Source organism: Gracilinanus agilis, chromosome 1 (genome assembly GCF_016433145.1).
Source record: "Gracilinanus agilis isolate LMUSP501 chromosome 1, AgileGrace, whole genome shotgun sequence".
In the NCBI taxonomy this organism is placed as follows: Eukaryota; Metazoa; Chordata; class Mammalia; order Didelphimorphia; family Didelphidae; genus Gracilinanus; species Gracilinanus agilis.
Window position 1 is genome coordinate 376,786,266 of NC_058130.1, and position 23,072 is coordinate 376,809,337.

The 23,072-nt window shown below is 36.5% G+C and overlaps 1 protein-coding gene across 2 annotated transcripts in view; it reads left to right on the forward strand.

Annotated features, from left to right (window-relative positions):
- The first annotated feature begins 193 nt into the window (after positions 1 to 193).
- The window catches only part of PRKAA1 (protein kinase AMP-activated catalytic subunit alpha 1), a 59,334-nt gene continuing 36,455 nt past the window's right edge, over positions 194 to 23,072 (forward strand). Inside the window, exons 1-4 of one of the 2 annotated variants that reach the window (XM_044664160.1) lie at positions 194 to 320; positions 14,775 to 14,916; positions 16,361 to 16,454; positions 21,654 to 21,689. In XM_044664160.1, the coding sequence (XP_044520095.1) occupies positions 194 to 320; positions 14,775 to 14,916; positions 16,361 to 16,454; positions 21,654 to 21,689 (399 nt within the window). The remainder of the gene's footprint in view (positions 321 to 14,774; positions 14,917 to 16,360; positions 16,455 to 21,653; positions 21,690 to 23,072) is intronic. The other variant, XM_044664156.1, reaches the window with a different exon arrangement.

Below are 23,072 nucleotides of genomic sequence, written 5' to 3' on the forward strand. Positions count from 1 at the left end.
CCCTTCCCCTCCGCCCTCTACCTCCCTCTCTTCCTCCCTCCCTCGCTTTCGCTTTCCCTCTCCCTTCCTCCCTCTCCTCTCCCCTCCCTTTCTCTCTCTCCTCCCATTCTCCCCCCCACCCCCGTTCTCCCTTCCTCTCCGCCTTCTCTCCTCCTCTCCCCCTCCCCCTTTTTCTCCCCCCTCCCCCGGCGACATGCGCAGGCTCAGTTCCTGGAGGAAGATGGCGGCAGCGGAGAAGCAGAAACACGACGGGCGGGTGAAGATCGGCCACTACATCCTGGGAGACACGCTCGGGGTCGGCACCTTCGGCAAAGTGAAGGGTACGAGCTCTGGGGACCAGGCTCTCTCGCAGCCATGGAGCTGGGGGACATCCCCTCCTTCTTCCACTCCTGCCCCCCTGTTTCCCCTCATCTTTTCATCCCTCCCTTCTCCTCCCCCTCCCCCCCACTACCACCTCCCCCACTCCTCCCTCTTGGGGATGGAGCGCCGGGACCCTGGAGCCCTGGACCCGGGAACTCTCCAGTCCCGTCCCCGAGGCAACCCGGGAAGACCCTAGGTCGTCATGGAAACTGGGGCGGGGCGGGGGAGGGGGCTTGGAGGCTCCCCTTGCTGCGGGGTGTGTGTGAGGTTGCTGCTAGCCGGCTCTGCGTGACCTGGACCTGGATCCTGCCCCAGAGCTGGGAGGACCGATGCTCGACTGCCTGGTGTCGAAGGTCCTAGGGGGTCGATGGTCTCGGAACGGGTCCTGCTCCGGCGGTTCCTGAAGTGCGAGCCCCTGGGAGGTGGGAGTCCCCCGACTTCCACTGCTTCCTTTGCTAAGCCAGGACCAGCCCATTGCTCCGCAGGTCCTCTCACTGCCCAGCCTAGACTCTATTTCCGTCCTCTTTACGAGGGGAATGTACTTGGTTATCAAACCCCACCTCCCAGCCGGCTAACCTGGTCTTGGAGCACTTTTCATCTTCAGAGGTCCTCAACGGCTCCTCCGATTGTGCAGTATTGATAGGTCTATGTTTTAACTAATTACTTTTGTGCTTTCACAATTTTGGGGTAATCAGCAAGTGCCCTGTATTCTTTGTATCTTTTAGCTATTTTTGCATACTTACTCCAAATAAGGTTTTTAGTTGTACTAAAAGGTACTGTTGACTGCGTTTACTATATATGAAGATACTCACTTTTTGAGAAATTAAAACACATTATTTTACAACTGATCAGAAAGAAAAACTATACAGGGGTTCTTGGCCAGCTCTCCTGTTTCAACACCACATTTATGAAATGAAATATTAAGGAACTTTATGTCCCCTCTTTTAGACCAAATGCTGAAACGTTGCAAAATGGGTGCTGTTTAAACATTTGACATTGGCCACTGGGTACAGTACTAGATGGAACAAGTATGGCTTTTATGATAAGTTGTAATTGAAATTTTATTTTCCTATAATTTTTTGTTGCTTGGTACATGAGTGCTTAGTAAGTGTTTGTTTTAATTTGAAAGGTATATTAAAATTTGAATGGCGAAGTAAATAAATAGCTTAGTCTTGCTCTTCCAGAACTAAACAAACATTTTCTGGTTTTGTCTAGGGATGGGAGGGGAGAACCCTCTTCTCTCTCCTTTTCTGAGTCATAGAAGTGGAAAATTGCAGTATAGCTCTTAGGGAGAAACTGATTAAAACTACTTGTGAAAATTAGCAAGGCCATTTTAAGTTGAATAAATGTAAGGAACCTAAGCAAAATGACAGAATAAGTTAATGATAGTTATTAGGGTGAGTTTCTACTGGGCTAGGATTTGTTTGTATGATCCTGAAGTGAGTTGTTTGGTTCTGGTATCATTTAGAGCTCATAAGTTGTTTCTTAGTATTCATGTTTGTAAGAAACACTTATTAGCATCCTAAAAGGATATTAAAACTATTCTTGATTATTTCCCTCTGAAATTCTACCTAATATGAACCTGACCCAAGAACTAGATCAAAGTTATGTCTTTCACTTCTCTATTTGGTATTTCATTTTGTCACTTTAGAGACCCCCCCCCCCAAAAAAAAAAAAGGTTTCAAGTATAGAAATATTCATTTAAAATTTGAAAACTCCTGAATTTGGAAGGTAAAAAGTATTGCTTAAGCAGCAATTTGTTGTGAATTCAATAAGATCTTTTTGTTTGCTGCTATAATTTGGGGGGAGGGAATCCTGTAGTAACTCATCATTTTGTGAGAAAATGCTCTGTAGAATGTCAGTATTATTGGTAGAAGTGTTTTTGCTTATATTAGATAGGTGTTGGGTGAATGGATGATTAGCATTGCTTAAACTTTTTTTCCCCTTGAAGCTGTCAGGTTGCCTGTTCTATCTTTTTATACAGATAGAACCATTGGAAAAACATTTTGATTCTTGATATTTTCCTTTTTGTAAAACTTCATAGTTTACACAAAATACTTTTTTGTTTTCTTGTTGGATCTTTACATCAATCTTATGAAGTAAGCAGTTCAAGTATTATTCCTGTTTTACAGGTGAGAAAAACTGAGGCTTGGTGAATGTTATGTACCTTGTTCCAGGTCAAGGTAGTCTCTTAGTAGTGAGTTACTGAACAGTGACTCCAGCACAGGTTTTCTCACATGCCAAATTCAGTGCACTTTCCCAAATAACAGTGTTGATTCTATTGTTCCTCAAAATTATAATGGCTCTTTTTGTTTTTGGTTACCCAACCATTAATACCAGTAAGAGAGTCTTTAATTTTGTGTGTGATAGCTGTGTTATTTCCTGTATATTTATTGTTAAAATTTTAATTCCTAGTAATGGTGTTTTGCCAGAGATGGGAAATCTTTCCAAATAAAACTAGTTTCCTTAGGTTGAAATGGATCTTGATGTAGAAAAAAAAAGACTTTTTAAATGTCTTATTTCAAAAATTATATTTACTAATTCTTTTAAAGCACTCCCTTTCCCCCCAGACTAACTGGGTCACATGTCAGGTAGTGTAAATAGAAGCATTGAAAATGGAGGAGAGAGACATTTTTAGCATAAGTGCTAGACAAAAATTGGCATAGCTTGGTGACTACCTAGTATTCCATTTAGAATCACGTTCCATTAAATTATAATCTTTCATAAAATCAAGATCATGCAGCTGGTTGAGGGGAAAGCATTTGTTACATTGTTCTAAAGCATTTAGACAAAGTTACTTGTGGAAGAGGTAGAGATAATTTGGTCTTGTTAGTTTTTCAGTTTATAGTTTTGCACTTTTGAAGATAGGAAAATTCGAGTGTCAGGACCTTTGCTGTTATGACTTGCAGAACCACAACAGAACTGTCTGCAATTGTGAATAAACATATGTTTTTATCTTTCTTGTTTGGACTTCAAGCTGAATATTCTATATGAGCATTGTCATAAATAAGCTCTTGGGAGCTCTTGGAGTAAGGTTATCAAATATTGAATAAAGTGGGAAATACTTAGTGATGCACATTTCAAATAAAAGTTTTTCTTAAGCCATTTATGCAACTATTAGTGTGTTATAGATGATAGAAGAATCTTGTTTAATTTTTATAAAAGTTTGTTCCAGCTTGCAATACAAATAGCACTGGACTTGTAGTCAGAAAACCTGTATTTGGATCTTGACTTAGAAGCTGTGTGAGTTTGGAGAAATCTCAGTTTCTTCATCTGTAAATTGAGTACTAGATGATCTATAAGAAAGGAAACAAGGATGTATTAACTGTCAACCATGTGTCAGGCACTGTGCTAAGTTTCTTACAAATATATTATTTGATCTTCACAACTATTCTGTAAGGTACTGTTATCCCCCTTTTATAGTTGAGGTAAAGCTGAGGCAGACAAGTTAAGCTAATTATCCAAAGTCACACAGCTGGTAATTGAAGTGTAATTTGAATTCAGGTCTTCCTCTCTCCAAGCTGGGTGTTCTGTTCTCAATTGAGCTACCTAGCTGTCTTTATAAGAACTCTTTCAGCTCTAAATCCACATGACTATGGTTATTCTTAATTGCCCTTCTTAAATTCTTTTTGAACAAAAGGTAATAATACTGTTTCTTGATGAATTATTTATATCTGTGTGAATCTTATTTTTATTTTAAATTGTTGTGATTTTGGCTCTGAAGTAAGGTGAGAATTGGGTCTCATATAAATCTTTTTTTCCTAATTTTCTCCAAAAGGAAGGAAAAGTTATTATATTCTAACAGGGAGATTATTCTGGAAGAAAAACACAGAATTTTAGAAGTCATAACTATTTGAACCTGAGTTGAGAAGTTTCAGAGCCAGACTCTTGTTTGGAGCTAATAATAGTTTTTATTTTTGTTTTAGTCATAAATTATAGGAACAGTAATACTTTACTTATCCAGAGGTCACTCATTCAGTAATCTCACTTCTTTGGTGCTTAGCCAAGAACCTGGGTAGGCAGAAAGGCCTCTGAGTGGATAAGCTATATACTTCAAAGTAGTTGCCCCAAAAAACTCCTGCTTTTTATAATGATCATAGGATTTAGAATGGGAATTATCATAGGATCATCAAGCTGAATTTGGAAACAACTTGAGATTTGCTTGTCCAACTTTCATTAAAAAAAAATTGTATATTTTGTTTCTACATTGCTTACATTTTCTTAGTATATCCAATCCGTACCCCCCAATCCATTCCATATAACATATATTTTTTTAAATCCTTACCTTCTGCCCTAGAATCAATACTATTTATTGGTTCCAAGGCAGAAAAGAGATAAGGACTAGGCAATGAGGGTAAGTGAATCATCCAGAGTCACACTGCTAGGAAGTGTCTGAGGCCAGATTTGAACCTAGGACCTGTCTCTTAAGTCTGGCTCTCAATCCACTGAGCTACCCAGCTGCTCCCAACATAGACTATTTTAAAGAAAAAAGATAAAGAAAAGAAAAAAATCAGCTAAATGAATTAATTGAAAATATTTGAAAATTTTTGCAAAGGAAATATTTTCAATGTGTACCCTAACTACTAAGTTATAGGGCCTGGGAGAAGGCCTTCTCATCTTTCCTCTTTTGGGACTTTCTTGTTCTTTGTAGTTTTGCAATATTCTTTATCTATTAGTTGTGCCCAACTTCCTTGTTTTGTAGATGAAGATGCTGAGGCCCAGTTAATTGACTTGCCCAATTTCACAAATGCAGTAAATAAATAATAGAACTAGGGTTTGAACCCAGCAATTCTAACTTCAAATCTAATGCCTATCATAGGAGAGGCACTCAAGCCTGAAAACTGAGCCAAATTATAATAGACACAGTTCTAAAATATTTGATTATCTGGTTTCTCATTCCTCAGATAAAGAAAGAAAAGAAGAGTGGCTGCTAGAAACAAACACGATATGAGAACTAACATACTAACATCACAGGAAGAGACAGTTTTTCTATTCTTTTAGTCCATTCTCTAGCATCCCTTCTCTTGCATCCAAGTCCTTGTGTATTAGCTCTAGCCATTCATAGTTAAACTCTTACTTACCCTAGGCATAGAAATCATGTCACCCTCACCTTCCTTAGTGGGGAGGGGAGATGAGTTACCCACACGTGACAATAAGTAACAAATCAAGAACAAGGGACTGCCCTTTGGGCAGTCCAAAATTAGTGTAGAGACTGCCATTTGTCCATTTGAATTAGAGGTGGACCCACAGGAAGTGATGAAAGACACTATCTCTTTAAGTATGTTGGTTACTTCCTGTGGGGGTAGTTCCCGCCTTGAACTTGGTGCTGAAGGAGCTCCTGAGACCACAGACAGCTTCTACTCTGTATTGTCACATGGGCAAGTTAGGCTGACTTCCTTGGCCTACCTAGGCCACTTCTAAACTCTGCCTTAAGTAGGCACTAGCCTATCTGGTTGCTAGGCCTTGAGGCTTGCAGCCTAATTTATTTAGCCTTTTAACCTTCTCTCTCCATTCAGGCCTCTGCAGGCCTGGTCTAGCCTCTTCCTTTTTCTTTATTCCTATACCTTTACCTTCCTGATTGTAAAATAAAGTGCCTTAACCCGATGCTGACTTAGGTCTGATTTAATTACGGAATCAACCTGAATTGTTGATTCCTGGAGGCCACACTTTAAATACATATCTATAAAATACCTAAATTTCCCTCTTACAGTCCCTTGATCTTATCCCCTCACATCTTTTCCTGGACACTGTTTTCATAATAATTCCCTCTTTCATCTTGTCTTTTTTTTTCTACTGGCTTTTCTTCCTAACTTAAAAAGTCTTTTCTAACTTAAAAAAAAAAATCTTACCCTCCCCTCAATCTATCCTCCTATTACTACTTTCCACAGCAACAAACTTTCTATATTTTGCCTTGACTTCTTTTCCTCTCACTCACTTCTGAACCCTTAGTACTTTGGCTTCCAACCTTAGTCAATCGACTCAACTGAAATTCTCTAAAGTTACCATTGATATCTTAACTGCCATATATAATAGCTTAAAAAAAATTTTTTTTACATATTGATACAATTTTTAATAGTCCTTTTCTGATACTTGGAATCATGTGTGATCTATTCTACAATTCATATTTCCATGTTTGTTATATTGGAAAAGAAGACACTGCTTATCCTATACGACTATATTGTTACACCAGAGAAAAATTCATATAGTAAAATAAAAAAAGAAAGGTATGCTTCAATTTGTATTTAGACACTGTCAGTTCCTTCTATGGCAGTGGTTCACAAACTTTTTTGGTCTACCGCCCCATTTCCAGAAAAAATATTACTTAGCCCCCTGGAAATTAATTTTTTAAAAATTTTATTAGCAATTAATAGGAAAGAAATGCACCTGTGGCCATCACCGCCCTCCCGGGTCATTGCAGTGCTCACTTTGGGAATCACTGTTCTATGGTTTTGATTAGCCTTTTTTCATCATGGATTCTTTGGGATGGCCTTGGATCCTTGCAATGCTGATGATAGTTCATTCATTCACAGTTGATCATAGTACATTATTGCTATCACTGTATACATATAATGGCTTTTTCTTAATTCTTTTGTACTTCTGCTATATTTAGTGTGATTGACCACCTTTTCCTGCTGAATATATATATCTTCTTCCTGTTTGCCTCTTATTGTCTTGCCTTCTCAGTGCCCCTTGGTGGTTCATCTTCCATATTTTGCCCTGGAACTGTAGGTATACCCCCAAGAATATTGTCCAACATCCTTCTAAATCCTTTTTTTTGCTTCATAAACCTTTTTAAAAACCCTCACCTTCCGTCTTAAAATCAATACTGTGGGGGGCAGCTGGGTAGCTCAGTGGATTGAGAGCCAGGCCTAGAGACAGGAGGTCCTAGGTTCAAATCCGGCCTCAGACACGTCCCAGCTGTGTGACCCTGGGCAAGTCACTTGACCCCCATTGCCTACCCTTACCACTCTTCCACCTATAAGTCAATACACAGAAGTTAAGGGTTTAAAATAAAAAAAAAAATTAAAAAAAAAAATCAATACTGTGTATTGGTTCCAAGGCAGAAGAGTGGTAAGGGCTAGGTAGTGGAAGTTAAGGGACTTGCATAGGGTCATAGAGCTAGGAAGTATTTAAAGGCAGATTTGAACCTAAGACCTTCACTGAGCTACTCAGCTGCCCTCTCATAAACCTCTTTGTCAGTCTGATAAAGCTTATGGACTCTGTAGAAATGCATAAAATAAAGTGCTTAGGATTATAAAGGAAACCAATTATATTGAAACAGTTGTAAAATTTAAAAAAAAATTTTTTTTTAAAACCCTTACCTTCCATCTTGGAGTCAATACTGTGTATTGGTTCCAAGGCAGAAGAATGGTAAGGGCTAGGCAATGGGGGTTAAGTGGCTTGCCCAGGGTCACACAGCTAGGATGTGCCTAAGGCTAGATTTGAATTTAGGACCTCCTATCTCTAGACCTGGCTCTCAATCCACTGAGCCACTCAGCTGCCCCCCCAAAATTTTTTTTAAAAAGAAGGCCATGGATCCCAGATTAACAGCTCCAACTCCACAGTCTTGTCTTGGTGACCTCCTCAGCTCCTATAGGTTTAATATCTTAATGGAGATTGACTCCTCAATCTGTATATCCAGACCTACTGAGCTTTAGTCCCATGTCATTGTCTGCCCAATTGGACATCTCAAACTGACTGTCCTATAGACATCTCAAACTTACCATTTAGAACGTTAGGATTCTTTCAGTTCTCAGAACTCACTGGCTCTCCTCTTAAATCTCCCCTCTTCTGAACTTATATGTTGCCTTGCTCTCACTCAGATAAGATTGCTCATTCTCTAATCATCTTTCTCGCTTACCTTGTGTAAGCATGTCCAAAAGTCTTAGTGTAATTTTAAGCTATAAAAGCTTAAAAGTACTCTTGAGACTTTTGGAATACTCTGCGTAATCAGTCATTTCCCAAAAGAGTCATCTAAGTGGCACAGTAGATACATAAATACATATGGGCCTTAGAATCAGGAATACTTGAGTTCAACTCTTACCTCAGACGCTAGTCTTGTTACCCTGTGCAACTTACTTAACCTCTTTGTGCTTCAATCAGCCAATATATAAGGGTTTACTGTGTACTAGTCACTATGCTAAGTATTTTGGATACAAAAAGAGGCAAAAGACAGTCTTGCCTTTCAGGAGATTAATGAGAGAGACATCTAATGAGAGAGACAACATGCAAACAAATATATACAAAGCAAGCTAAATATATGATGAATGAGAAGTAATCAATAGGAGGGAGGCACTAGCATTAATAGTTGTTAGGGAAGACTTCTACTAAATGAAGGGATTTTAATGGGTCTTAAAGGAAAGTAGGGAGGTCCTTTAGGTGGAATGAAGGAGGGAGAGTGTTCCAGCTGTGAGAGACAGCCAGAGAAATAGCCAGAACTAAGATATGGAATGTCTTGTTCATGGAACAGATAGGAGACCATTGCCATTGAATAAAAAAATAGGTATTGGGGCAGTAAAGTATAAGAAAACTGGAAAGACAGGAGAGGGCTAGTTTAGGAAAGGCTTTGAATGCCAAGTAGGAGATTTTGTATTTAATAATCGAACATAATGGACTTCTCTACTAGAAGCAATGCAATGATCCAGAACAACGCTAAGGGACTTATGAGAAAGAAAACTAGCAACATTAAGAGGAAGAACTGTGGGAGTGGAAACACAGAAGGAAAACAACTGCTTGAACACATGAGTTGATGGGGATATGATTGGGGATGTAGATGCTAAACAATCACCCTAGTGCAACTATTAATAATGTAGAAATAGATCTTGATCAATGATACATGTAAAACCCAGTGGAATTGCGTGTTGGCTATGGGGAGGGGTGTATGGGGGGGAGAGGGAAAGTACATGAATCATGTAACCATGAGAGAATATTCTAAAAAAAATTAAATATAATTCTAATAGCTTAAAAAAAAGATTTTGTATTTGATTTTGGAGGCAATAGGGAACCTTTTTTTTAAAATGGGGGGTTAACATGGAGAGATCTGTGATTTAGGAAAATTACTTTGGTGGCTTAATGGAAGATGGATTGGACTGGGGAGTTGAGGTGGGAAGAGCCACCCATAGATTATTACACTAGTCCAAGCATGTGGTAATGAGAGCCTGCAGTGTCAGAGAGAAGGGGGCTTATAAGAGATGTTGCAAAAATGAAATTGACAGGTCTCATTAAAAGAATGGATATGGAGAGTGAGGAGTTTAGGATGACTATTTCCAAGCCCAGCGGACTAGGAGAATGGCTTTGCCCTTTATAGTATAGGGGCAGAGATGATGAATTTATTTTGTACATGTTGAGTATGTCTTCAGTTTGAGATATGTGAAAGACAATTGGAGATTCAAGATTGGAGGTCAGCAGAATTTGGAATAGGATAGGTGGTAGAGCTGAGAGTTGCCAGCATAGAGATGGCAGCTGATGATAAGTGAAGTAGTGTAGAAGAGGAGAGAAAGGGGCCCAGGACAGAACTCTGAGGAACACCTGTGATTAGAGGACATGATCTGGAGCCTCAGTTTCCTTATCTATGAAATGGGGATAATAATAGCACCTACTTCACAGGGTTGTTATGAGATTCAAACATATAAAGCTCATCGTAAACCCTAATGCATTATTTAAATGCCACCTATCATCATCATCTTTAATAAATGTTGTCATCTCTAATTTCAAAATATTTCTTCTATGTATGTCTTCTTCTCCACTCATTTGTACAGCTACTTCCATAGCTGGTCTCCCTACTTCAAGTTTTTTTCCCTCTGAAATCTTCCCTCTGTAATCCTCACTCTATTCAGCTGTCAAAGTCTTCTCTTCAGTAAACTTCAGTGGTTTCCTGTTACGTCCATGATCATATATCAAGTTCTTTGTTTGGTATTTATCCTATTCACAACATGTCCTCTTCTTGCCTTTCTGGTCTTCTTTATTCCCCACCTTCTTAATGTTCCTTGCACAGAACACCCCATCTCCTGTCTACATGCCTTCGTACTCACTGTTTTGCCTGGAATGCTTTCTGACCTCATGGAATTTCTGGCTTCCTTTGAGTCTTAACTCAAACAACACTTTCTCTAAAAGGCCTCTCCCAGGGCCCAATCTAGGCAGGTATAGAGTGAGACAAGGATTCTGAAATATGTCCTGTGTGTTGATTTGTTTTGTCAGTGACTGACTCTCTTCTGATTTCTCAATATATATGTGATAGATATGAAAAAGTGTTAACAAAGCACTTTTAAAAAATGTACAGAAGAGGGCAGCTGGGTAGCTCAGTGGATTGAGAGCCAGGCCTAGAGACAGGAGGTCCTAGGTTCAAATCCGGCCTCAGACACTTCCCAGCTGTGTGACCCTGGGCAAGTCACTTGACCCCCATTGCCTACCCTTACCAATCTTCCACCTATAAGTCAATACACAGAAGTTAAGGGTTTAAAATTAAAAAAATAAAAATAAAAAAAATGTACAGAAGAAAAAAATGAATGGAAGGGGATACAAATATAGCAGTTTTCCTACTATTTTATTAAACTCTTTGTATCTTCAATGCTTAACATATAGTAAACAGTTACTGCTTGTTTACTGATTGAAAAAAATCTTTATGCCAGAAATAATTTATTATACAGTCCTTTTGTTGTACCTTGAAAGGATTGTGTTTGTTAATTAAATTCTCAATCAAAAAGAAAACTTTAAAAATGATTAGTTGTGAACCTAATGCTTTAAATCAAAATTAAAAAAAAAGTTTTATCTTTTGAAAACACAAGTCATTTCCTAACATTGAATATTTCCATCCAACAAAGAAAAACAGTTACAAAAAATTGGCAGACATTTATTACTAAGTTTGCATATGTGGTTATGTAAGCCACATTTTTTGTATGTAATCCACTAATTCTACCTGGTACAAGAAGTGTGATTTATCTGTTCCCTAAGGCCAGAATTTGTCATTGCAGTTGTCTGGGTCTTACTGTTTTTCATATATGCTATTGTAGCTGTGTTTATTTTCTGGGATCTTTTAAATTTTTTTTTAAAAGCCTTTACCTTTTGTCTTAGAATCAGTAACTACTCTGTATTAGTTCCAATGCAGAAGAGTGGTAAGTAAAGGCTAGGCAGTGGGGGTTAAGTCACTTGCCCAGGGTCACACAGCTAGGATTCGAGTTCTGATTTGAATCCAGGACCTTCCATCTCTAGATCTGGTTCTCAGTCCACTAAGCCACCTAACTCCCCCCCCCCCCCAAACTAACTGTTTCATTTCATTTTTATCTTCCCTTGTTTCTCTAAATTCCACATATATATCATCTCTAATGGTATAGTGCTAATCTCATCTACCATAATTGATTGTCTTTTTTTCAACTTATTGAGCACAGTTTTTGATGCCCTTAATATTTTGGTTTATATGGGACCACAAAAAATACAAATTAATCAAAGAATTAAAAAGTAGGGCTAAATGAAAGCAGCCCTTTTTTTGGGGACCTATTAGCTCAGGGACAATTTTGTGGGTCTGTTAGTTAAATAAGACAACATATACAGCATATACACATACATATATACATACCCTTTATATTTAATGACATTTTTATGAAATATTTGCCATTCATTACACTAAAGGAAAAAAATTGAATAAGTTTGTTGTAACTTTGATTCTTGTATTTTCTATTTCCAATTAACTTATGGACTTTGCTATTGATATTACTTATTTATTTATTGCACATAGTAGGCATTTAGTAAATCCTGGTTGGATTAGATTGGATAGGATTTCACTCACTGCTGGCCTCTGATAGCATGGGAACAGGCTGTCACTTTTCACTTGACATTCCTGAAGCCATTGTCCCTGTCACCAGATCTAAAGATGAGAAATATTATATGATTTTTTTGATTATGTGCATTAAAAAAATTGTTTTCTTTAGTACTTCTCCATTAGCTTTGATAATAGCCTCTGTTTGGTCAGTAGGACCTTTTTATCTTTTGAATGCATAATAGGAGATAGGCAATTCATATGCTTTTATAGGAAGGGTAAATTAAATTTAAGTATACTTTGGTTAAAATGCAGCCAAAATTCAATAAACAGTAATTTTGGTCAGAAACAGTCATTTAATTATGATTTTTTTTTAAACCCTTGTACTTCGGTGTATTGTCTCATAGGTGGAAGAGTGGTAAGGGTGGGCAATGGGGGTCAAGTGACTTACCCAGGGTCACACAGCTGGGAAGTGGCTGAGGCCGGGTTTGAACCTAGGACCTCTTGTCTCTAGGCCTGACTCTCACTCCACTGAGCTACCCAGCGGCCCCTATGATTTATTTTATAATTAAAATTGAACGTTTATATATCACTCCAGTATCTTGCTATATGGTCCCAAAACTCCTAAGAAACTGGCAGCAAGCCAGTAGCTAGCTCCACATTTAAAATAATAATTCAGACAGAACTTTTTTCCCCCAATACTGTGCATTACCACTAGGAATATGATAAAAATACTTAATTTTTTTTTTTTTTAGCTATCACGATAGCTTGCCAATAGAGCCTTCTCTTTTGCCAGACAAAGCAAAAGGACACCTTTACTTTGTCTTGATGGCATCTGCCTCAAGTCACATCTGTAGCCTCACCAACCCTAATGAGTGGAGAGTTAGCCCTCTAGAGGCAAATTTTACTAATGCATTTGGTTTGATTTCTGTAGTAGTTTATCATGTTTTTTTTTTTTTTCTTGTGAATATTGAGTAAGTGTTTCCTTGGTTTGTGTTACTTTTTTTAGCATCACTTCATTCAATTCTTTCTAAATTCCTCTGAATTCTTCATATATGCTGTTTCTGATAGTACCATAATTTTTTTCCCCTAATTTACCATAATTTGTTTTGTCATTCTCCAATCAATGATTTCCCACACGATTTTCAATTTTTTTTGCTATCATAAAAAGTGTAAATGCTTTAAATATTTTCATATATGTGGGTTTTTTTTTTCTCTCTTGGATTTTGTTGGGGTATATACCTACTTATAATATCCCTAGGTCAAAGAATATAAACAGTTTAGAAACTTTTTAGCATAGCCTTTTCTTTTAAAGAGTTCTCAAGAAACATGAACTTTCCATATGCAAAGAAAAGGAAAAAAAGGATTATGTATGAAACTGTGAAACTGCTATGTCTAACTTGTTTTTTTTGAAGCATACATTAACTTTAGTACCAACACTGTCCTCTATCTCTCCTGCTCCTGAATTCTTTTCTGTGTATTTTTAACCTGTGCCATTTTTCTTTCTTTTCTTCTGAATCAGTATCCCTAGTCATTATTATATCATTAAATGCCAAACACCATGCTAAGTAAAAGACAAAGCATTCATCTCTACCCACCTAGCCCTCCACTCTTTCTCAGTATAAACTTTTCCTTGTAACAAATAGTCATTCAATACAAATCTGTATTGGTAGTATTTTCCTTTTTTTTCTGATGTGAGGTGAAATCTTAGAGTTGCATTTTTCTTATAATTAGTGATTTGGAACATTTAAAAATAGGGCCGTGGTATTTTGTATTCCTAATTTTTAAAAACATTGTCTTTTGACACTTTTTTGTTAGTTTCATATATGTGTACTAGTTTCCTTTTATGTTTTTGATATCAGGCTTCAGATATTTTGTGAGAATATGTTTTCCCCATTGGCAAGTTTTCGTTATTCTAGTTCTGTTGATTTTGTCTTAGGAAAATTTTTCATTTTTCGTTATTTGTCCCTTGTTTAGTTATGAAATTTCCCTCAAACCAGAGATTTTAAAGGTTTGCCTTTAAAGAAGAGAATTTCTCTAGAATTGTTCTATGTTTTTTTGTTTGTTTTGTTTTGTTTTTCAAATGATGTGACCTTTTATGTTAAGAAAACGTATCCATTTGGAACTTATTTTAATATATGGTGGAGGTGTTGGTTCAAATCTAATTTCTGTCAAACTGTTTCCCCAGTTTTTCTAATTCTGTCAACCTCTTTTCCCAGTTTTCTCAGTAATTCTTGTTGGATAGAAAGTCTTTTCCTAGTAGTTTATATTTTAGGGTTAAATAAATATTGGGCTTCTGGTTCCTTTGCCTCTGGATCTTGGTTACTTTATCTGTTCTATGCTTGAATTTTACAGACTGAGTTAACTTACTATAGTTGTTGAATTTCCATCCATAATCCAAGATCAGCATGCAAATATATGATTTCAATATTTTCTCTGCCTACCTTGCTCTGACATGAATGGAAAATAATTTTCTCATCTTCAAAAACAAAAATCTTGAATCACTTTTAAAGTGATATAAAATTACTTCATGAAGAAGTAGGGCAATAAAGAGAAGTGCTTAAATAGCCTTTTCCAGTATCCTTGGTCCTTGTGGAAGGTAACTAATAGAATTATCAGTCCAGCTGAGTTCTAATTTTATCAAATTTTATTTTTCCTAAAGTTGGCAAGCATGAGTTGACTGGGCACAAAGTTGCTGTGAAGATCTTGAATCGACAGAAAATTCGAAGCCTTGATGTGGTAGGGAAAATTCGCAGAGAAATTCAGAACCTCAAGCTTTTCAGACATCCTCATATCATCAAGCTGTAAGTTAGGATTAAATGTTAACTGTTAAATTATAACTACTTAAGTGTTAGTTATATCCACTCTAACTTCTTTTATCTTTTGTTAATATCCTTATTTTGTTTGAAAAGAAAGATGGCTAACTTTCCCTTTTTTTTGTCTTTGTTGTTTTATTCACTAATAATTACATTTCTGTAATACTTTTCCATGTACAAAGTACTTTAAAATAGATTTGCGGGGAAAGCAGGGCTTGGATCAGGCTTATTTTATACCACTGGGGAGCCTGAAACACAAATGTGACTTCCTTAAGGATATAGAGATAATAAAGACCTGGAGGAGCCAGGACTCAGACCAAGAGCATTTCACTTGTAAGCCTTATGCAGTGGTCTTCAAACCAGAGACCATGTCATGTTCTGTACTGGCCATTCTATTTGCCTAAAATGCTTCCCCTCCTCACTCTGTCTCTCAGAATACCTGGCTTTGAAATTTCAAGGCTCAGCTCCACAGCTACCTTCCTCATGGGACCTTTTCTGAACACCACGCCCCAGTTTCCAATCCCTTTCCCCCTAAATCACCTTGTATTAATTTGTATATATGTGTACATCCAGCTCTGCTATAATGCTAGATATGCATTCCTCAGAAGCACTGCTCTATGGGATATCACACAGTAACAGCTGTGGTTTATGGGAAAAATGAGGTGTGGGCCTAACACTCAAATCTTTTGTCAGTGACATTTTTTTAAAAAGACATTTTTGAAAAAAAGTAGCACAGTTTTTTGTTTTTGTTTTTTTTACACATGATAGATGGTTAAGAAATACCTACATACTAAAGTAGTGGCTCTGTCTGTGGCCTCTGGCTACTTGCTCTCCTGCTCCTGAAACAAGTTGGGCTGGCCTCAACTCTGGGCCTTAGGCGTAGAGGCCCTGAACAAAAGGAGTCAATGAAGCACTGATTAGCCATATTGCACTAGAAGTTGTGCAATGACATTTTACAAAGACTGTAGTTTAGTTGTGATAATGAGTTTTGGAAAAATTGTAGCTTTTAAGTTGTTGGGAAATGGTGTAGTTTTCTGACTACTTTCATTGTTTCTCACAGGAGAAATTGCACAGATGCAAACTTGAAATACACATTATGCTCAAAATGTTCCCTACTATATCAATCTCAATGGAACAAATAATCTAGCTAGATTGTAAGATCTTTGACAATAGGAACTATTTCAACTTCTGTCTTTGTATCTTCAGAACCTAGTACAGTGCTTAGCAGAGTGGTACTTAAGAAATGTTTAAATATTTTGTTATGTTTTGTTATCTTTTTGTTTACAGATTTTTAAAAGTATATTTTAGAGATAACTGGTAGGTAACTAAAAGATACATTATATTGTTAAGTATTTTGAAATTCATTTTGAACTTTTGTGAAACTTGCTACTATTTGTTTTGAATTTTACTATAAGATTATTTCTCTCATCAGGTATCAGGTCATTAGTACACCATCTGACATTTTCATGGTAATGGAATATGTGTCCGGAGGAGAGCTGTTTGATTATATTTGTAAAAATGGAAGGGTAAGTGATTCTAACTTCATATTGAAGTGGTATGTATTTTTTTTTTTAAACCTTTTCCTTTCTAGAATCAATACTGTGGATTGGTTCCAATGCGGAAGAGCAGTAAGGGCTAGGCAGTGTGTGTGTGTGGGGGGTTAAATGATTTGTTCAGGGTTATACAACCAAAAAGGGCCTGAGGCCAGATTCAAACCTAGGATCTCTCAACTCTAGGCCTGTCTCAATCTAGTGAGCTACTTAGCTACCCCTGTGGCATGTATTGTGTAATTATGCCTGAGAAGTTTAAAAGTGTCAGTTGGAGAGAGTATTTTTTTAAATGATAGATTGATTTAATTCAAGTGCTATGATCATTTAGTCCAAATGTTCTAGTCTAGTTTCCTCAGGTACCTCCTTCATTGGAATCTTGGAGTCATACAATTTTTAGAGATGGAAGGATCTTAGAGATCCAGTCCAAAACTTAGTTCTTAGAGACATTGACTTGCCTGTATATGTATGTGTGTAGACATGAAATGTATACACAATTCATTAGTAGCAGAATTGGATTGTTTTCCTTCTTCCTTTTCAAACCCTCTTTGCCTTCCTACCTTTATGCTAGGGCCTGACTCTCAGTGAGAAATTAGACAGACTATAATAGTTAGAACAGGCTTTATGATGAAGTTTTAGAGTCCTGGAATTTTAGAATTGTAAGAGATCCCAAAAATCAGCTTTTCTAACCACATTTTATAAATGAAGAAATTTTTTTTGCTTTAAATTAAAAATTTTTAGCCTAAAATTAAATTAAAATTTGCCTGAAACCACACATTTAGTAAAAAAGCTAAAACTAGAATGCAGGTGCATTGATTCTTAGTCCAGTGTGCTTCCTGCTGCTTCCCTCACCACTGCCTCTTTTGTTCTCAGCTAAACCAGATTAATTCATTTTGTTCATGTTTGTTTTAAATGTTTCATTCAGATTTGTTTTTAGGCTTGCCTGCGTCAGTAGATTTGGGGGAGTGGAATAAGTTTATAGTAGTCATTTGGATGTAGTGCTACAATAATGCTTACTTCAGTGTTACAGGCAGAAAATTGCATATTTGAAAGTAAAATGGGCTCTCAGAATTAAATGGCATATCATAAAGCCTCTCAAAGGTGAAATCATGTGCAACCTTATGTATACACACATTAGCAAGTAAATATTGAAGGAATACATACTCTTTCATAGAAAATTTCATAGAAAATAAGCAATTTAAATAGTCAGTTTTAGGATTATACTTTGTAATTTTTGCTTTCAAGTCATTGTTTGGCTTTTGAAAGAAATTGAAATAGATACTTTCTATCAAAGCCAATTAAAAATATAAACAGTAAAATGTCACTATGTTTTAGAAGTAAAATAATATTGCCATTCCCTTACCATATTTTTCTGTCTACTGCTAATAACCTAAGACTTAGTTAAAATAAGCAAGAAGTTGTTAACTTTTTCAAGGATTTTTTTTTTACCTTGGTGTTTCTAGTCATCCCTGCCCTAGGAGAACTTGTAAACATTTTATATTCTGTATTTTAAGCTTTAGGAACATTCCCTTCCAATTGAGACAATTAGGTGCCTCCCTGTGAACAGAGTACTGGACCTGAAGTCAGAAAAATCTGAGTTCAAATCTAGTCTCAGATGCTTACTAGCTCTGTAGCTCCGAGCAAGTCATTTACTCTATCTACCTTAATTTGCTTAACTCTGTAATTGAGAAATAAAATAAACCCACCTTATAGGGTTGTTTCAAGAATCAAATGAAATAATATTTATAAAGTGCTCAGCACCGTGCCTGACACATAGTAGGTGCTTAATAAATGCCTATTCCCTTCTCTCCTTTCTAATTCTTTCACCTCTTCCATCTCCATCTTACCATCAAAACTCAAATTCCTCACTATTTAACTTCTATCATATTTTAGCATTTCTGTAATCTTGTATCCTCCTTTATTATACACTGATAAAATGGCCCTTGTTGCTGTTTTATTATCTATAATAATAATAATCATAGAATAATAAAGTACTTGAAGGGACCTTGGAGACCATCTAGTTTAAACTATACAAGGACAAGAAAGTAGTCATCATTCCTAAAATACTATCCTCTTGTTTTTATTGATGACCCAATAAGTCAAGACAACACACTCCTTTTATTTACTTATTTTTATAATTAATTAATTTAGAACATTTTTCTATGATTACAGGATTCATGTTCTATCCCCCATAGCCGACGCACAATTCCACTGGGTTTTACGTGTGTCATTCTTCAAGACCTATTTCCATAATATTGATATTTGCACTAGGGTGCTTGTTTAGAGTCATTATCCCCAAACATATCCCCATCAACCCATGTGTTCAAGCAGTTGTTTTTCTTCTGTGTTTCTACTCCCACAGTTCTCCCTCTGGATGTGAATAGCTTTCTTTCTCATAAGTCCCTCAGAATTGTCCTGGATCATTGCATGGTTGCCAGTACAGAAGTCCATAACATTTGATTTTATCACAGTGTATCAGTCTCTGTGTATAATGTTCTCCTGGTTCTGCTCCTTTCACTCTACATCAGTTCCTGGAGGTCATTACAGGTCACATGGAATTCCTGCAGTTTATTATTCCTTTGTGCACAATAGTATTCCATTACCAACAGATACCACAATTTGTCCAGCCATTCCCCAATTGAAGGGCATACCCTTGTTTTCCAGGTTTTTGACACCACAAAGAGTGCGGCTATAAATATTTTTGTACATGTCTTTTTCCTTATGGTCTCTTTGGGGTATAAACCCAGCAGTGGTATGGCTGGATCAAAGGGCAGTCTTTTAGAACTCTTTGGGCATAGTTCCAGATTGCCATCCAGAATGGTCGGATCAATTCACAACTCCACCAGCAATGCATTAATGTCCCAATTTTGCCACATCCCCTCCAACATTTATTACTTTCCTTTGCTGTTATGTTAGTCAGTCTGCTAGGTGTGAGGTGGTACCTCAGAGTTGTTTTGATTTTCATTTCTCTAATTATTAGAGATTTAGAGCATTTTTTCATGTGCTTATTGATAGTTTTGATTTCTTTATCTGAAAATTGCCTATTCATGTCCCTTGCCATTTGTCAATTGGGGAATGGTTTGATTTTTGTCAGAGGTTTTTATTATAAATATTTTTTCCCAATTTGTTGCTTCCCTTCTAATTTTGGTTGAATTTGTTTTGCTTGTACAAAACCTTTTTAATTTAATGTAATCAAAATTATTTATTTTACATTTTGTAATTTTTTCTAACTCTTGCTTGGTTTTAAAATCTTTTCTTTTCCAGAGATCTGACAAGTATACTATTCTGTGTTTATCTAATTTGCTTATAGTTTCCTTCTTTATATTCAAGTCATTCACCCATTCTGAGTTTATCTTGGTATAGGGTGTGAGATGTGGATCTAAACCTAATCTCTCCCATATTGTTTTCCAATTTTCCCAGGAGTTTTTGTCAAATAGTGGATTTTTGTCCCAAAAGCTGGGATGCTTGGGTTTAACATAGACTGTCTTGCTGAGGTCACTTACCCCAAGTCTATTCCACTGATCTTCCTTTCTGTGCTTTAGCCGGTGACCACTGTTTTATAGTTCAGTTTAAGATCTTGTATTGCTTGGCCACCTTCCTTCACATTTTTTTTCATTATTTCCCTTGATATTCTTGATCTTTTATTCTTCCAAATGAACTTTGTTATAGTTTTTTCTAATTTAGTAAAAATGTTTCTTGGTAGTTTGATAGGTATGGCATTAAATAAGTAGATTAATTTGGATAGTCATTTTTATTATGTTAGCTTGTCCTACCCATGAGCAATTAATGTTTTTCCAATTGTTTAGATCTAGTTTTAATCGTTTGGAAAGTGTTTTGTAATTGTGTTTGTCTTGGCAGGTAGATTCCTAAGTACTTTTATTTTGTCTAGGGTGATTTTAAATGGCATTTCTCTTTCTAACTCTTACTACTGGGATGTATTGGAAACATATAGAAATGCTGATGATTTATGTGGGTTTATTTTGTATCCTGCTACTTTGCTAAAGTTGCTGATAAGACCATCATATCATCTACAAAGAGTGATAGCTTGGTCTCCTCGTTGCCTATTTTAATAACTTCAATTTCTTTTTCTTCTCTAATTGTTACTGCTAGTGTTTCTAGTACAATGTTAAATAATAGAAGTGATAATGGGCATCCTTGTTTCATTCTTGATTCTTATTGGAAGGCTTCTAATTCATCCCTATTGCAGATGATACTTGCTGATGGTTTTAGATATATACTGTTTATTATTTTAGGAAAGGCCCTTCTTTTCCTATACTTTCTAGTGTTTTCAATAGGAATGGGTGTTGTATTTTGTCAAAGGCTTTTTCTGCATCTGTTGATCATGTGATCTTTGTTGGTTTGCTTGTTGACATGGTCAATTTTGTGGATGGTTTTCCTAATGTTGAACCATCCTTACATTCCTGGTATAAATCCCACCTGATCATAATGAATAACCCTCGAGATCACTTGCTGGAGTCTTTTTGCTAGTATTCTACTTAAGATTTTTACATCTATGTTCAATAAGGAGATTGGACTGTAGTTTTCTTTCTCTGTTTTTGGTCTGCCTGGCATTGGAATCAGTACCATATTAGTGTCATAAAAGGAATTTGGTAGAACTCCTTCTTTGCTTATCGTGTCAAATAGTTTGTATAGTATTGGGATTAGTTGTTCTTTGAATGTTTGATAGAATTCACTTGTGAATCCATCAGGCCCTGGGGATTTTTTCTTAGGGAGTTCTTTGATGGCTTGTTCGATTTCTTTTTCTGATATGGGATTATTTAAGTATTCTATTTCTTCTGCTGTTAATCAAGGCAATTTATATTTTTGTAGATATTCTTCCATATCGCCTAGATTGCTGTATTTATTGCCACATAATTAGGCAAAATAGTTTTTAATGATTGCCTTAATTTCCTCTTCATTAGAGGTGAGGTCTCCCTTTTCATCTTTGATACTGTTAATTTGGTTTTCTTTCCTTTTTTTTAATTAGATTGACCAGTACGTTGTCTACTTTATTTGCTTTTTTCAAAGTGCCAGCTTCTAGTCTTATTTATTAATTCAGTAGTTCTTTTACTTTTGATTTTATTGATTTCTCCTTTAATTTTTTTTTTAATTTTTTAAACCCTTAACTTCTGTGTATTGACTTATAGGTGGAAGAGTGGTAAGGGTAGGCAATGGGAGTCAAGTGACTTGCCCAGGGTCACACAGCTGGGAAGTGTCTGAGGCCGGATTTGAACCTAGGACCTCTTGTCTCTAGGCCTGACTCTCAATCCACTGAGCTACTCAGCTGCCCCTTCTCCTTTAATTTTTTAGGATTTCTAATTTAGTTTTCATCTGGGGATTTTTAATTTGTTCGCTTTCTAGTTTTTTAATTTGCATGCCCAATTCATTGACCTCTGCCCTCCCTAATTTGTTAATATTTGCACTTAAGGATATAAATTTCCCCAAGTACTACTTTGGCTGCATCCCATAGATTTTGGTAAGAAGTCTCATCATTGTCATTCTCTTCAATGAAATTATTGTTTCTATGATTTGTTCTTTAACTAACTGATTTTGGAGAATCATATTATTTAATTTCCAATTAATTTTTGGTTTTCCCCCTTGCTAGTTATTATTTTTATTGCATTATGATCTGAAAAGGTATTTCCTTTAATTATGACATTTAAAAAAAGGTTAAGAACCCCTGGCCTCTGAATTCTTTATGTACACATGCCGATCTCTTTAGGCTGTTTCATCTTTTTTTGTCATTAGCAATGTTTTTTCAAAATTTCATTCTTGGGGGTTTCCTATCCATTTTGGGCTTATTTCACTTGTAGAATTTTAATCTTACCTATTCTTTCAGTTTTCATAATGAAACAAGACATTTGTTCAGTGTTTCTGCTTATAAAGCTACATAAATTGTCATTTGGTCTTCATAATAGTCTTATAAGCTAAATAGAATAAATATCTATTTTTTTTTAAACCCTTGTACTTCGATGTATTGTCTCATAGGTGGAAGATTGGTAAGGGTGGTGTAAAAATGAAAAATGATAAAGGCTAGTATAAATATATAAATTAGTATTTTAATTAAAGCCATGTTGATAGATAAAATCATTAGACCACGCGCTTGTAAGCATTCAAAACTGCCGCCACCTCCATTTTGTTTCCTGTTTCCTCGCCATCGCCTACTCGCCAAAGAGACCACTCCCTCCTAACCCACGAGATTTAAGCTCTCCCCTGCGTCAAGACGTCGGAGACGGAAATCAGTTGGACCATGTTGGATCACGGGAAATGTAGTTTTATACATTTCCCAAATTACTTTTTACAATTCCCCGTGAGGTCTGGCAAAAAAAAAGGTTAGTCCTTTTTTCTTCGCTGGACCTGTAAAAATAGCAACTTCTAAATTTTTCAGGAATTTTGGGGATAAAAGAAATAGATGAACAAATGGTTAAAATTAGACGCATTGACAAAAAACCAATTTGGGGGGCTGTCCCCCATTGGCACAACAGTGTACAATTTAAAACAATACATACAACTCAATTTCAACTCCCCATAGTTCAATCAACTGCACCCCAAAGTTCAATTTTTGGTCTTCATGGTACAGTGAAGGCTTTTCAGACA